This window comes from Haliotis rubra, unplaced genomic scaffold (genome assembly GCF_003918875.1).
Source record: "Haliotis rubra isolate DU_JTF1 unplaced genomic scaffold, ASM391887v1 Scf2, whole genome shotgun sequence".
In the NCBI taxonomy this organism is placed as follows: domain Eukaryota; kingdom Metazoa; phylum Mollusca; class Gastropoda; order Lepetellida; family Haliotidae; genus Haliotis; species Haliotis rubra.
The window spans coordinates 9,216,220-9,229,509 of NW_025766002.1; the positions used below are offsets into that span (position 1 = coordinate 9,216,220).

The 13,290-nt window shown below is 39.3% G+C and overlaps 2 protein-coding genes across 2 annotated transcripts; one reads left to right on the plus strand and one right to left on the minus strand.

The window, feature by feature from the left end:
- Positions 1 to 905: 905 nt before the first annotated feature.
- Positions 906 to 9,727, minus strand: LOC124275493. Its single transcript, XM_046711075.1, has 3 exons — positions 9,588 to 9,727; positions 5,159 to 5,410; positions 906 to 2,061 (listed from the first exon to the last, which is right to left on the minus strand). The coding sequence occupies exons 1-3, from the start codon at positions 9,601 to 9,603 to the stop codon at positions 1,775 to 1,777; spliced, it is 555 nt and encodes a 184-aa protein (XP_046567031.1). The 5' UTR covers positions 9,604 to 9,727; the 3' UTR covers positions 906 to 1,774.
- Positions 9,728 to 11,441: 1,714 nt separating this feature from the next.
- LOC124275508 (serine/threonine-protein kinase mos-like) lies at positions 11,442 to 12,428 on the plus strand. The gene has a single exon (XM_046711091.1). The coding sequence runs from the start codon at positions 11,442 to 11,444 to the stop codon at positions 12,426 to 12,428; it is 987 nt and encodes a 328-aa protein (XP_046567047.1).
- The last annotated feature ends 862 nt before the right edge of the window (positions 12,429 to 13,290 follow it).

The window sequence follows — 13,290 nt, forward strand, 5'->3', positions numbered from 1 at the left end:
GCAAACAGTCCTCAAGAAATCACAGGAATATCAATAACCGAGCACGATGTTAATACCTGGTGTTACATGAGTTAACTGAAATAACATCCCTGACCATCCTGCTCATTGACTGTATAAGACGTTCAATTTGACGTTGAGGTATTGCATTCAATTTTTGATAGTGGGCTTGTTCCAACACAACAAGACGAGTAAATCACTGACGACACGCGCACAATGTGGCCTGGATTTGTCATCCATAATGACTGGCCAATGTGTTCAGGGGATGGTCATCTAAATGTGGTACAACCACCATGTCCAGGATGTCAATGATGTCCATTCATATTCTGCCTGATCGTCACAAGGTCACCTTTACAATCATGCGAGAGCCATCCCCACACCATCAATAAACACCCACCCAACGGTACTTATTTCAAGATATTCCCTTGAACACATGCGGTGTTCCTGCGACGCCAAACATGAGCTTGGCCATCAGTCGTCATGACAAAATCGATGATGTGGAAGCCACACTGTTTAACAGGCCACTCAACGTAAAATGGAAGACTGACTGACTGACTGACTTTGGTTTTACGCCGCTTTTAGCAATATTCCAGCAACATTACGGCGGGGGACACCAGAAATGGGCTTCACACATTGTACCCATGTGGGGATTCGAACCCGGGTCTTCGGCGTGACGAGCCAACGCTTTAACCATTAGGCTACTCCACCGCCCCTAAAATGGAAGAAGTCTTGTGGTTCTGAAAAGAGCTGCATCCTCCCTTGGAGCTGTGACTCGTGGTCCTGAATGCTGATGATCCTGAATGTCATTACTTTGCTGATGTTTTCTGGCCAGTCGGCTGACAGTCGATGAATGTTGAGGCCCTATACTTACTTATCAACAACGAAAACAACTGACTTGACAAATGTTCGAGCTGTAAGAATAGTTTTATGAAACATGATAATTGCTTAATGGCGGGTACGTGCATTTGATCATAACACGTGCATATCTACAATCAATGTATGGAAAAATTACAACTGTCGGATCCTTAAAACAAGAAATAAAATTGGTCTGGCCTAATCAAAATATTACAATTTTCACCATACATTCTGACCTGACTCTTTGGGAAGATGTCATATTCATTTCCTGCACTTATGAGAGCAAGAATTTTACACATTAATATTCAATAATATTCTGTCAAAACAGTCTTGTCTATTTGAATTTCTATCAATTATACCCACTTAACATTGTTTAAAGTCAAATACACATCCAATTTGAATTCATTTCAGCATGGTTTATTCAGTGGTAACCTAGCTATATGTTGAAAACTTAGTATGTTTATCTCCTGATTTAATAAGTTCCTTTCATTATTATTTTTGTTTTGTTTCAGTTCTTGTAGTTTAATCATTACACAATCAATCAATGGAAACATAATGATAGCATGGACATGTCAATAAATATTAATTATTTATTTTCCAAACAAAAGAATCTGTTGATGGACAAAACAAATGTCAGCAAATGCTGACTGCTCTCAAACCAAAGTAAACTTTTGGACCATGGCAAGGTTCATACAAATTTTCCTAAACAAAATAGCACTGCAAAAACATTGAATAGCCATTTTGATTCAATAATCTTTCCACACAAATTCATTCAGTAGTTACAAAATCTTCAAACACAAACTGTGTGGACATCATACATTCATCACACAAACATTTTGTTTGGTCACATATTCCTCCACACACCAAACTCTTTGTTGAAGTCAATGGTCACATGTTTCACACACACTAACCTTGCATTAGTTCAATGGCTACATGGTCTTGCATACACAAACTCAGTATTGAGGTCACAAGACAAGCTTTCCTTTAATTTCTCTTTCCGTTTCTTTTTCTTCAACTTCCTCTTCTGATTTTTGGTCAGTTTTGTAAGTTCCCCAGAATTGGTATTGTCTGCTTGTCTTGAGGATTCAGATTTTACATCCAACAGTTTTGATTCACTCTGAAGCACATTGGATTTATTCTGGGCAATTTTGATCCTTTTTCCTCTTCTTTTTCTCCTTTTGTATGTTGTTTCAGTGTCGTCATCATCAGCTGAAATTCCAAAATACAGTGTCAATTACAAACATTTCGTTCAATGTGGTATACTTTCAAATAGCAAAGCAAAGAAAGGCACATAATAAAATATTTGTATGTTGTTTAATGCAGCACTCAGCAATATTCCAGCTATATGGTGCAGGTTTGTAAATAATCAAGTCTGGACCAGACAATCCAGTGATCAACAGCATGATAAACAGGGCATTTGGGAACCTATGACATGTGTCAACCAAGTCAGCGAGCCTGACCTCCCGATCCCGTTAGTCACCTCTTACAAGCATGGGTTACTGAAGATCAATTCTAACCCGGATCTTCACGGGTTTCTTAAATGAGTGTTCAAGAGGACTAGTTCATATGTTGAGAGAGTGAGGATCGTCTTATGCTGCTTTAAGACGTATTTCAGCAATATAACAGCAGAGCGCACCAGAAATTGGCTTCAGACATTATACCCATATGGAGAATCGAACCTGGGGCTTCGGTGTGACAAGTTAACGTTTTAACCACAAGGCTACCTCATATGTTGGGCTATGTCCCGTCCATGTTTCACCCAATGACCAATCAGATTACACCTCTCTGTCCTTTGTATTCACATCAAACAAAAGAGCAGAACCTTGTCTAGATGATTTGATTTCAAGTTGTACAGACAACCCTTGTGTTAACGTTTACATTTGCCCAAGAGGATTTGGGTGTTAAAACCAGGTGGGGTTATAACCAGGGAAGCCATGCTTGTCACTCAAGCTAAGGGATTCATGAATACATGTACATTTACTAGAAATCGGGGCGGTGGGGTAGCCTAGTGGTTAAAGCGTTGGCTCGTCACGCCGAAGACCCGGGTTCGAATCCCCACATGGGTACAATGTGTGAAGCCCATTTCTGGTGTCCCCTGCCGTGATGTTGCTGGAATATTGCTAAAAGCGGCGTAAAACCAAACTCAGTCAGTCAGTTACTAGAAATCAGAGTAGTGTTTAGAGATCTTTATTCATTCAACCAGTCATATTATTTGTGCACTGAATACACATAGCAAAGTAATTTGTAGCACACTGTCACAATGGCATTGAATGTGGGTTAAAGAAGTAATTTATTGCTCTGATGACTGAGCACATAGGTGTGTGGTTACACACTTAGTGTCTGGTTGGTTGGTTGCACACTTAGTGTCTGGGTGGTTGGTTGCACACTTTTAGTGTCTGGGAGGGTGGTTGCACACTTAAGTGTCTGGGTGGTTGGTTGCACACTTTTAGTGTCTGGGTGGTTGGTTGCACACTTTTAGTGTCTGGGTGGGTGGTTGCACACTTAAGTGTCTGGGTGGGTGGTTGCACACTTTTAGTGTCTGGGAGGGTGGTTGCACACTTAAGTGTCTGGGTGGGTGGTTGCACACTTTTTAGTGTCTGGGAGGGTGGTTGCACACTTAAGTGTCTGGGTGGGTGGTTGCACACTTTTAGTGTCTGGGAGGGTGGTTGCACACTTAAGTGTCTGGGTGGTGGTTGCACACTTTTAGCATCTGGGAGGGTGGTTGCACACTTAAGTGTCTGGATGGGTGGTTGCACACTTTTTAGTGTCTGGGTGGTGGTTGCACACTTTTAGTGTATGGGTGGGTGGGTGGTTGCACACTTTTAGTGTCTGGGAGGATGGTTGCACACTTAAGTGTCTGGGTGGGTGGTTGCACACTTAAGTGTCTGGGTGGGTGGTTGCACACTTTTAGTGTCTGGGAGGGTGGTTACACACTTAGTGTATGGGTGGGTGGTTGCACACTTAGTGTCTGGGTGTTGGTTGCACACTTAAGTGTCTGGGTGGTTGGTTGCACACTTTTAGTGTCTGGGAGGGTGGTTGCACACTTAAGTGTCTGGGTGGTTGGTTGCACACTTAGTGTCAGGGTGGTTGGTTGCACACTTTTAGTGTATAAAACTATTTTGAGAGTTTTTCAGTTGTAATTCCAATACAAAAATTAAATGGATTTTACCTCACGAGGTGCATCAAACCACTTAAGCATGTTAATCATTGGCATGCTCTGGCTTATTGATTCTGTCATCGTACCCAAATGGTCATTTCTTGATAATATCAGCCTGCTGTTTTTGTCTACCCTTGACTCAAGTTATAGTAAAAATTGATAACACCAGTACAATGTAACATCAGCACAGATGGATACGCAATTCTAGGATGCTTCGGTGAAAGATCAAAGGCGCCGACAGTACTTTATCAGACGATAATGTGCACTTTTTGCATTACGTCACAATGTATTGGCGCCACTGCGCCATTCTAGTCTGCCCCCTCGTAATCTAACAAATTTGCATTACGTCACAATGTAAGCAATGTCACGATGCATGTCAGTTGTCATCGCCTCATACAGCCTCCTACAGTAAACTACTCCGTTGCATCCCGTTTCTTGGTTTGCAGTTGCTTCACTCAGCTAACATCACTGTTGGAAACATTATGTTTCTGTTTTCCCGACGGTTAAAATGTCTCAATTTGACTCACAGGTTTTCAGCGACACGGTAACGTTCACAATGTTTACATTCCCACAATGCAATCGTGGAATGTCACTTGACAACTCAGCTTCATCTGGATGTACTGATCTAAACTTATGCTGGTAGTAGAAATGCAACGTTCATATTGCCCCATATGGTTTACGTTAATCACAGATGTAATTAAATTTTTTTAGAGAAGATGTTTAATCCGAACATAAACCATCATCAAACTGTTTATCATTTGTTATCATTTTTTTCTGGTAACGTCCGTCTTAACGTAGGGGGGGAGAAACATCAATAGAACAGCGCGTCAGTTAGCCCTGTGCGAGGATTCTTAATTTAGGTCACCGACACCATTGTTTGTTTTCTGCCTTAGATTAATCATAATTATCCTTAGAAAGTATTAAATTTGACATCTTAGAAAAGAAATACAGTTTGCTCTACCACCATGTATAGTGTAATAAAGCACACTTTTTATAGTTGAACTATTATAACGCTTAAGGCCCGAAAGTGCTTTAACGTTATAATAGTTCAGGGCGAAAGTGTGCTTTATTACACTATACATGGTGGTAGAGCAAACTGTATTTCTTAAATAAGATCTCCATGTGCAAATGCCATATAGAGAAGCTTACATTCACTAGTCTCTGACGAGTCTGCGCCACTGGATATGGGAGGTAACTCTGTTGGGGTTTTGATATTACAGTTTACAGGGTTGTCTCCCCAGTCACTAGGGGCTGGAGACACAGTGTACATCTTCCTCTTCACCGCTACCTTGTGGCTGGGACTTGTCCTACTTGTCTCGTGTGATGATTGGTTATCCTGATGTTTCACCACGTCAGTATCTGTGTCTCCATACAGTCTGTGTAGCACTCTCTCCTTGAAGACTGAAACAATGGGAGGTCATATTAAATGAGTCACAACAGAGTGAGATGACTTTTTCGCCGCTATAAACAATATTCCAGCACTATCACAGCGGAGGACACCAGAAAAGGGCTTCACAAATTGTACCCATTGTGGGGAATCGAAACCATGCATTCAGCGTGATGAGCAAACACTTTAAAACTTTGGCTACCCCAATGCCCTGACTCACAACAGGATATGAAATTCAAACTACTGAATGCATGTGCACAGTATTTCTGGCTGAGGAGCCACTGATCCAAACAATATGCAATGTGTTATGTCTGTGGTCAGTTGTAATCAGCAGCTGCCGTGATGTTGCTGGAATATTGCTTAAAAGCGGCGTAAAACCAAACTCAGTCAGTGTAATCAGCAGTGAACAAACTATATATATATATTTCAGGGCTCCAGATAATTTTTCAACATCAGTAGTACGTACTCCATATTTTTTCAATATATGAGTGTATCATTAAACTTGTGCTTCGTTTCATATGTGCATGACAGCATTGCTACTCTGGAGCCCTGTATGTTATATTATAGATATATATTTCAATATCAATATGCTTCCCATTGCTAAAACGTTCTATTCCCCTTCCGGGGGTTACTACAAAAACATCAAGCCAATCTTCAGTTGTAGTACAGGGTGTATGTATTGATTACTCAGACTGTGGTCAGAAGCTGGTCAAGCTGGCTGCTTATATGAGCTGGATGCTAAATACAGTGAGTGAGTTATACAGTTTGAAATGTAGAGCTGATGTATTAGACAAAGTGTGCGCGAGTGAGTTCATGTTGGTTTCAGACATTTACCACTCTGGTGAAACCTAGAATGAAACCTACTTGCACCCAGTGCAACCTAAGGCAATCACCTTGTTGCATAAAACAAAACAGGTTGCACCTGCTGCTTAATATAGAATCTTTTATAATGCTTGAGTTTTGGTAAAGACGGTTTTGAACTTTATTATAACAAAAGAAATCTGTAGTTATCTTACAAATATATTAGAAAATAATTTTTCAAAAGCTTGTTATACTTTGGCAAAACAAGCAGATAAAGCCTTAGCTCCCATTTGGAGACTGTTCAGTCGTTTTCAGGACTTACCAGTTAACACTTATTTCAGAATGTTTGACTGTAAAATTCAGCCTATTCTCCTCTATGGGTCAGAGTTGTGGGGTGTTTTTGTAAATAAACCAGTAGAGAAATTTACCACCAAGTTTTGTAAATATGTTTTGAAACTAAGTTATAAATCTTCTAATGTCGCAGTACTGGGCGAAAGTGGGCACATGCCACCCATTGTTAACATTTATCTACGTGTTATAAAATTCTGGCTAAAAATGGCAGATTGCCAGAAAATCGTTTGGTCAAACATTGTTACTATATGTTAAAAAGGTTTGATTGTCAAGGTTATAAAATGGGGCATATTATTTTCGTATGGCTTTTCATACGTTTGGCAAGCTCAGGATGTTGGTGATGTGAAACAATTCATTAGCATATTTGCATTAAGAACGAAGGATGTATGGATCCAGGACTGGTCTGCTCGTGTGCATAAATCTTCAATGTTAACATCTTACTGTACCTTCAAAGCCACCTTCCAAATGGAGCCATATTTAAACCTAATCAAATCATCTAAATTGCGCCGCTTTCTTACAAAATTCCATTGTTCCGCTTCCGAATTAAAAATGCATCATATAGACGGTCCGTTTCGAAGACGAAAATCGATGCAATGTGCCCGTTTTGTGAGGATGGCCTTGAAGACGAATACCATACCTTAATAATATGCCCTTTATACACACATCTAAGAGATAAGTATAGACCACTATATTACCATAAGTATCCATCTAAACAAAAATTCATTCAATTACTGTCCAGCCATGATACTACTATTTTAAATAATCTAGCAATTTATGTGACTAAAATGTTTCATATCATTAATGCAAACCTTGCGCCGCTTGTATAACAAATCATTACGTTTGAATTATTTATGTAAATTGTACTATAGGCCTCACAGGCCATCATTTACGAAATAAAGAGTCTGAGTCTGTAGTTATCTTACTTCCTAAACTTTCATGAACAGTAAGTCCTTCAGTCACTGTTCCTACAATAATCAGAGTCACTGTTCCAAGTCAGTTCCTCATCATTCTGTTTTCCAGCTGAAGTCTGTGTTCTTTGAACACAAAATATTAACTGGTTGCAAGTTGATATACATAAGAAATTGCATTTAGCAGTTTCAGGCTGCACCAGCAAGTTCTAAATGCTTAAATCGAGCCCTGGAAACACTACCAGAACTGAAGCAAGATTATTAATACTCTGTGTGAATAAACATATTTCAAACATCAATATGCTTCCCATTGCTCGAGAGTTCTATTCCCTTTCTATACTGAAGGTTGCCACAGAAACATCAAGCCAATCTTCAGAAAATGGATACATATATGAATTCTGGGATTGGTTTTATGCAAACTGAAGAAAAACTCTCTGCATTGTCAAGTTATGTTCTCAAATAGTTTGAATATTGATCAGTGGCATGAAGTACAATATTCTGGTGCATAGTATTTTTACGGGATGGAACTATTTGACAAGTCCCTGATGAAGCTCCTTCGCTCGCCATCGTGACAATGTTATGTTGACATATTCTTCTCAAATTTCAAGAAAGAACACCTTTAATAAGTCAAAGTACGCCTTTTATGATAAATGTATCCATATTCTGTCAACTATAGCTCATTTCAAGTAGGCAATGGTTGCTGTAGTGTAAAAACAGTATGTCTGTGCATTGCTAATAGGTTCACTTATTGTAAACAATATTGAATGTAATTTTGTATAAAATTGATAAAGTAGATTAAAAACATAAATCAAGTTTATAAGCACATTGTGTAATTACATGGGAAAATAGTATATTCACCTTTGGATTTGTTTACATGATATTTCAGGTGTTACACGCTCATGGTAATTACTTTGTGTTCAAGTAAATAGAATCTTCTGGTAACAATGAATGTTCTCCAAGTGCATTTCCACTTCTGTAGGGAGGCTTATGTAATCAGCTTACTTGCTGGTAGTAGCAAATCATCATGAAAGTTGAAGAACTTCAGAAAAGGACAGGATATACATATATATTTTTATTTAAAAAGTTCTACATTTTCCTGTGTGAGGCACTGAAAACATCCACCAATGGAAGGGTGCTCCCTCCCAAATCCTTCCCCAGGAAATATAGCGATTGGTACCCTGTTAGGGCACCAGTGATGGTACACAGGGTCCGCTTATATCTAACTGCAAGCCGCCAGGGCCCTAAATCCAAAATGATTCATCCACCATTATGTTGTCATATAATGGGGTGTTATAACAGTTATCTCTGTAGTAATTCTCTGCTTGGATGATCGTAGTGATACTGCAGTATAAGTATTTTTCCGTACTATATTTAGCATTAATTTCTTGTCATAAGTATGATATACATGCTATAAGAAATAAACAGCAGATTGGAAAAGTTTGGTGAGTTTAGTTTTATGCTATTTTTAGTAATATTCCAGCAATATCATGGTGGGGGACACCGGAAATGGGCTTCACACATTGTACCCATGTGGGGAATTGAACCTTGGACGAGCGGACGCATTAACCATTAGGCTACCCCACCGCCCCCTCCAAATGTATAAATGAACGTATCATTTAAGGCCAAATGACCAACATTTGAAATGCACGTTTCATTTGGCCTCCAAATTTGCATTTATTACGCAGGTTGTAATATTAAAGAGCATTTAGGTGACTGGGGCTTGTAAATATATGGCCATTGTTTTCGTGTTTTCTTCTTTCCTTGTTGTTTAACACCGCACAATATTTCAGCTATATGGTGACGAGTTTCGGCCAGACAATCCAGTGATCAACAGCATGATCGTGTTTTCCAACGTGTAAATAAATCATAAATTATCTTCAATGAGACAACCCCAACGCCAACCTAAACAGGAAAACAGACCCAAATAATGATTAACCATAAAGATATTTTAACTTTTGTGGAAACTTCTTTGGGGCTGCAGGCTGTACAGTCTTTTATCCGAGCCCAGCAGGCACAGTAACCCGAAGCAGTTAACCCCTCACAAGTGAGGGTTTACGCATATACTTGATGTTGACCCTACAAAACTGCAACTTCTGCTGGAAGCGTGCTTCCCGTAACAGAATGAACTTACATGAATCTTTGTCCATCTTCACGTTTGGTTATCGTATCATTGCTTGAAAATATCAAACTGCATACTGATATCTGCTTTTCGGCTGAAGAAAGTTAACGGAAGTGGTTTTACCCGCGCCACCTATCGAGCGTTCGCAAAGGGACACAACTAAAGAAAGTACATCTTGGTATAAAAGTGTGGTAAAAGACTCATTATGTTTTAAAAAACAAAAGGAATACGGTGATTTTTAAGACCTTGAAAAATTACTATAACATAGCTATGCCAATGATAATGACTATTCCAAAAGCGTTTATCAAAATACAATGGGACGCACCTAGCTTTATCAGTACTAAATAATCGTTATTTCAAACGAAAAAAAAAAGCCTTTGTTTTATGATTTAGGTTGAGGTAGGCATTTGTCCAGTTAAACGTTAATTTAGAGTTTTACTGGTGTTTTGTGGATTCGACATTTCAGTACATACGGCATATAAAATATAAACTTGAAAAGTTAAACATTCTATTATAGGTCACGAGTTGGTACTACAATAACTTAGCCTTGAGCCCCAAAACAGACATTTGCGGTATGAAACGTTTGATGTAGGCGCGGACTTATTTATACAGATATGAAATAATAATTGCTACTGTACTTTGTGTGAAATTAATGATTGATTGTATTGTGTTATATTTGATGGAGCGGCACTTACATAAGCCGTTGGCTTGTTGTGCCTATCCATATTCATGTTATGTTAATATTTCATGAATAAAATATGTTTTTTGGAGAAAAAGGCATTCTGTTTTTATTTATCTATATATATATGAATGAAAATACACGTGTGTTTTTTTTATAAACAGACGTATCGCTTGGAAACATCAACATCAGCAATGCTTGCACTAAAATGCGGAAGTATTTTGCACGATAGAGTAAAAAGATGAAATGAAAGTTAATACATACTCTCTTTGTAATTTAAATGATATTGGAGATGAATTTCACTTTCTGTTTGTTTGTCCTATCGTAGTTCGAGAAAGGAAAACATATGTCAATATCTATTACGGCACAAACCCGAATATGAACAAAATGAGCCAGCTTTTTCACTGCAAAAAAATAGGAACAATTAGGAAATTTGAATATTTTGCAAAATAATAATGTCTCGTTTTAAGCAACGCCCCAAAAAATGAAGAAAATAACGTAGGAGTGTACGATTGTTCATTTAACTGGTTAAATGTATACTCATGCCAATAATGGTTGTCACCCCCTTCAATTTTTTTAATTGGAAAGGGGTGTGGGGTGTAGGGTGGGGTGGGGGGGGGTGACAACAATTATTGGCCTGAGTATATGTACACACAATTCTTTCTTGCAAACAACCCATATGTATACCTTACCATTTTGTGTATCATATATCTTCAACATATATATACGCTGTATATACTAATGATGTAAACATGTACCTCTAATGCCGCAGAACGCGGCCAGAGTGTATATAAAGTTCAGTTCAGTTCAGTGTTTTGCACGGGAATGCTCGCAAGATTGTGTCGTGGTAATAGACGCCTATTCATTTAAACCCTTGTCTATCAAAACATGGTCATAACAAGCCCCGTGAACCACGCGCGGAAGCGTGGCGTTAGATTACATGACAATAGCCAGTGCTTGAAATCGCAATGTTTTCATTTCATTCGAATGTGTAATTTTGTCAAGTGTACTGAGTCAACAAGTGAAGATAGTTTTGTTTCTTCAATCGTCAATTCGTTTTAAATACCTTGTCTACCAATCAGTTTCTTGGGCTTAAAGGCGACGTTTGAAGCTGTGGCTTGTCAGAAAAGTTTTCGTGTACTGAAAATGAAATTTACCACTTTGCCTGAAAAGGCTTTTGTTACGTGATGCCAAAATTTGAAGAACACGGTGCAGACGACGGACAGACGGACGACGTAGCTGACATCGAAATGGTTTGTGATGCGATTTATCGCCAGTCACGATCCCTGAGTTTGCCAAACAATACATTCGACCACACCATTGAGAGTCTGAGTGGTGAAACCCTGTCGAAAAAGGACGTTTCCCTGGGCCGTTTGTTGGGCTCGGGGGGATTCGGATCGGTGTATTTGGGGACGTACAAAAACAACGAAGTTGCGGTGAAAATCTTCCACGCTGTAAGCAAGAACCCCCTAGCTCAAGTCCAGAGCTTCAAGGCTGAGTTGGCGATTTTGAACTTCAAGCATCCGCATATCATTAGAACCCTCACTGCAACGACCCTGGACGACTTCAACGACGGTCCGTGGGTGGTTATGGAGTACGTGAGTGACCAGACTTTGCAGAGCGTTATTAACGACATGGACCAGCAGTTGTGTATGGTACGCAGGTTGAAGCACGCACTGCAGATAGCAAGTGCAGTACAATACGCTCACGATAACTGTATTGTACATCTGGATATCAAACCTGTCAACGTTCTTCTCACCCAAGATGACGACTGCAAGTTGGGCGACTTCGGTTGCTGCCAAGAAGTGGAATTCAATACGGGTCGAGTTAGTCCCACAAATCGATCTGCCTTAACCGGAACCTTTGCATACCGGGCACCTGAACTTCTCAAAGGAGGAGCGCCATCTTTACAAGCTGATATTTATTCATATGGAGTAACACTGTGGCAAATGCTGAGTCGGGAGACGCCTTACGCTAACGAAAACCAGCACGTTGTCATCTTCGGTGTCGTCGCATACGGACTCCGACCGAAGCATCCCGTTATCGGAGATGAGCCGTTTGATAAACTGTATCAGGATCTATACACCCAGTGCTGGGTTGCTGAGCCGGACGACAGACCAACATCCTCGGAGTTGATGGAGATCTTGGAAACGTGGAAACAGTATATCGACTAATGTAAGGTGGTGTTTTCAAAACGATTCCTGTGATGAAGCCAGAGTGCTAAGTTACCTGGATAACATGTTGGACTGGATAACCTCAAGAAACATTACCCTGGCCACATGACCCTTCGACTATATTTGCTTAACACTAAATTATCAATATTCTACGTTGACGTAATCATTACGGGCCTGACTGTTGGGAACATATCTGACGACTTATTTGTTTTGACGGTGCTAAGATTATTATTTTGGTAGCTACTCATCAGTCAACGTGATACAATGTGCTATTTCTCTGTGATCGTGATACAAAAGTGCTCAATATAATCATGAACTATGCCTATTTCATTTGTGCTATATTGTTCTAAGTGCTTGTGACGTGCAGTGAACGTTAACGCTGCTACATGTACATACATTTCAAGCACATTTAGCGAATTGATTTCCCAATGCGACTTTCTTGTCCGTTGGTCCTTTCTGTGCTGTGCAAGTGTCGCTAATATACATGATAAAAAAAAAAAACTCAAAAAAATATTATTTTCTGTTGTATCCATTTTTTTGGAACCAAAAAATGTTATTGTTGATATTTTATACATTGTTGTTAAGCGAATGTTGTGACGTCATGTACATTGTTTGAATCCGTCCAAGTTTTATTTTGTGATATTGTTGATGTATGGTCAGGTACCATTTACTGTAATGTATATATATGGGCGTTTTTGCCAAACTTGAAAAATTGTACCATAGCGAAATAGCACGTACTGTAAATCTATACCACGCTGGCTAAACAGTTTTCACGAACCACAATTGTACATTTTGTACAGTTTTTGTAAAATAGCAAGTATCACAACTTTGTTTCCTTCTATATGTAAATAATGTGTACATA

Bases quoted from the DNA above. Each gene is read 5' to 3' on its own strand.
- LOC124275493 (XM_046711075.1), bottom strand. The intron at 2,062-5,158 runs GTAAGCTTCTCT...TTGGAATTTCAG, and splicing joins CTCGTCAGAGACTAGTGAAT to CTGATGATGACGACACTGAA.
- LOC124275508 (XM_046711091.1), top strand. From the start codon at position 11,442: ATGCCAAAATTTGAAGAACACGGTGCAGACGACGGACAGACGGACGAC.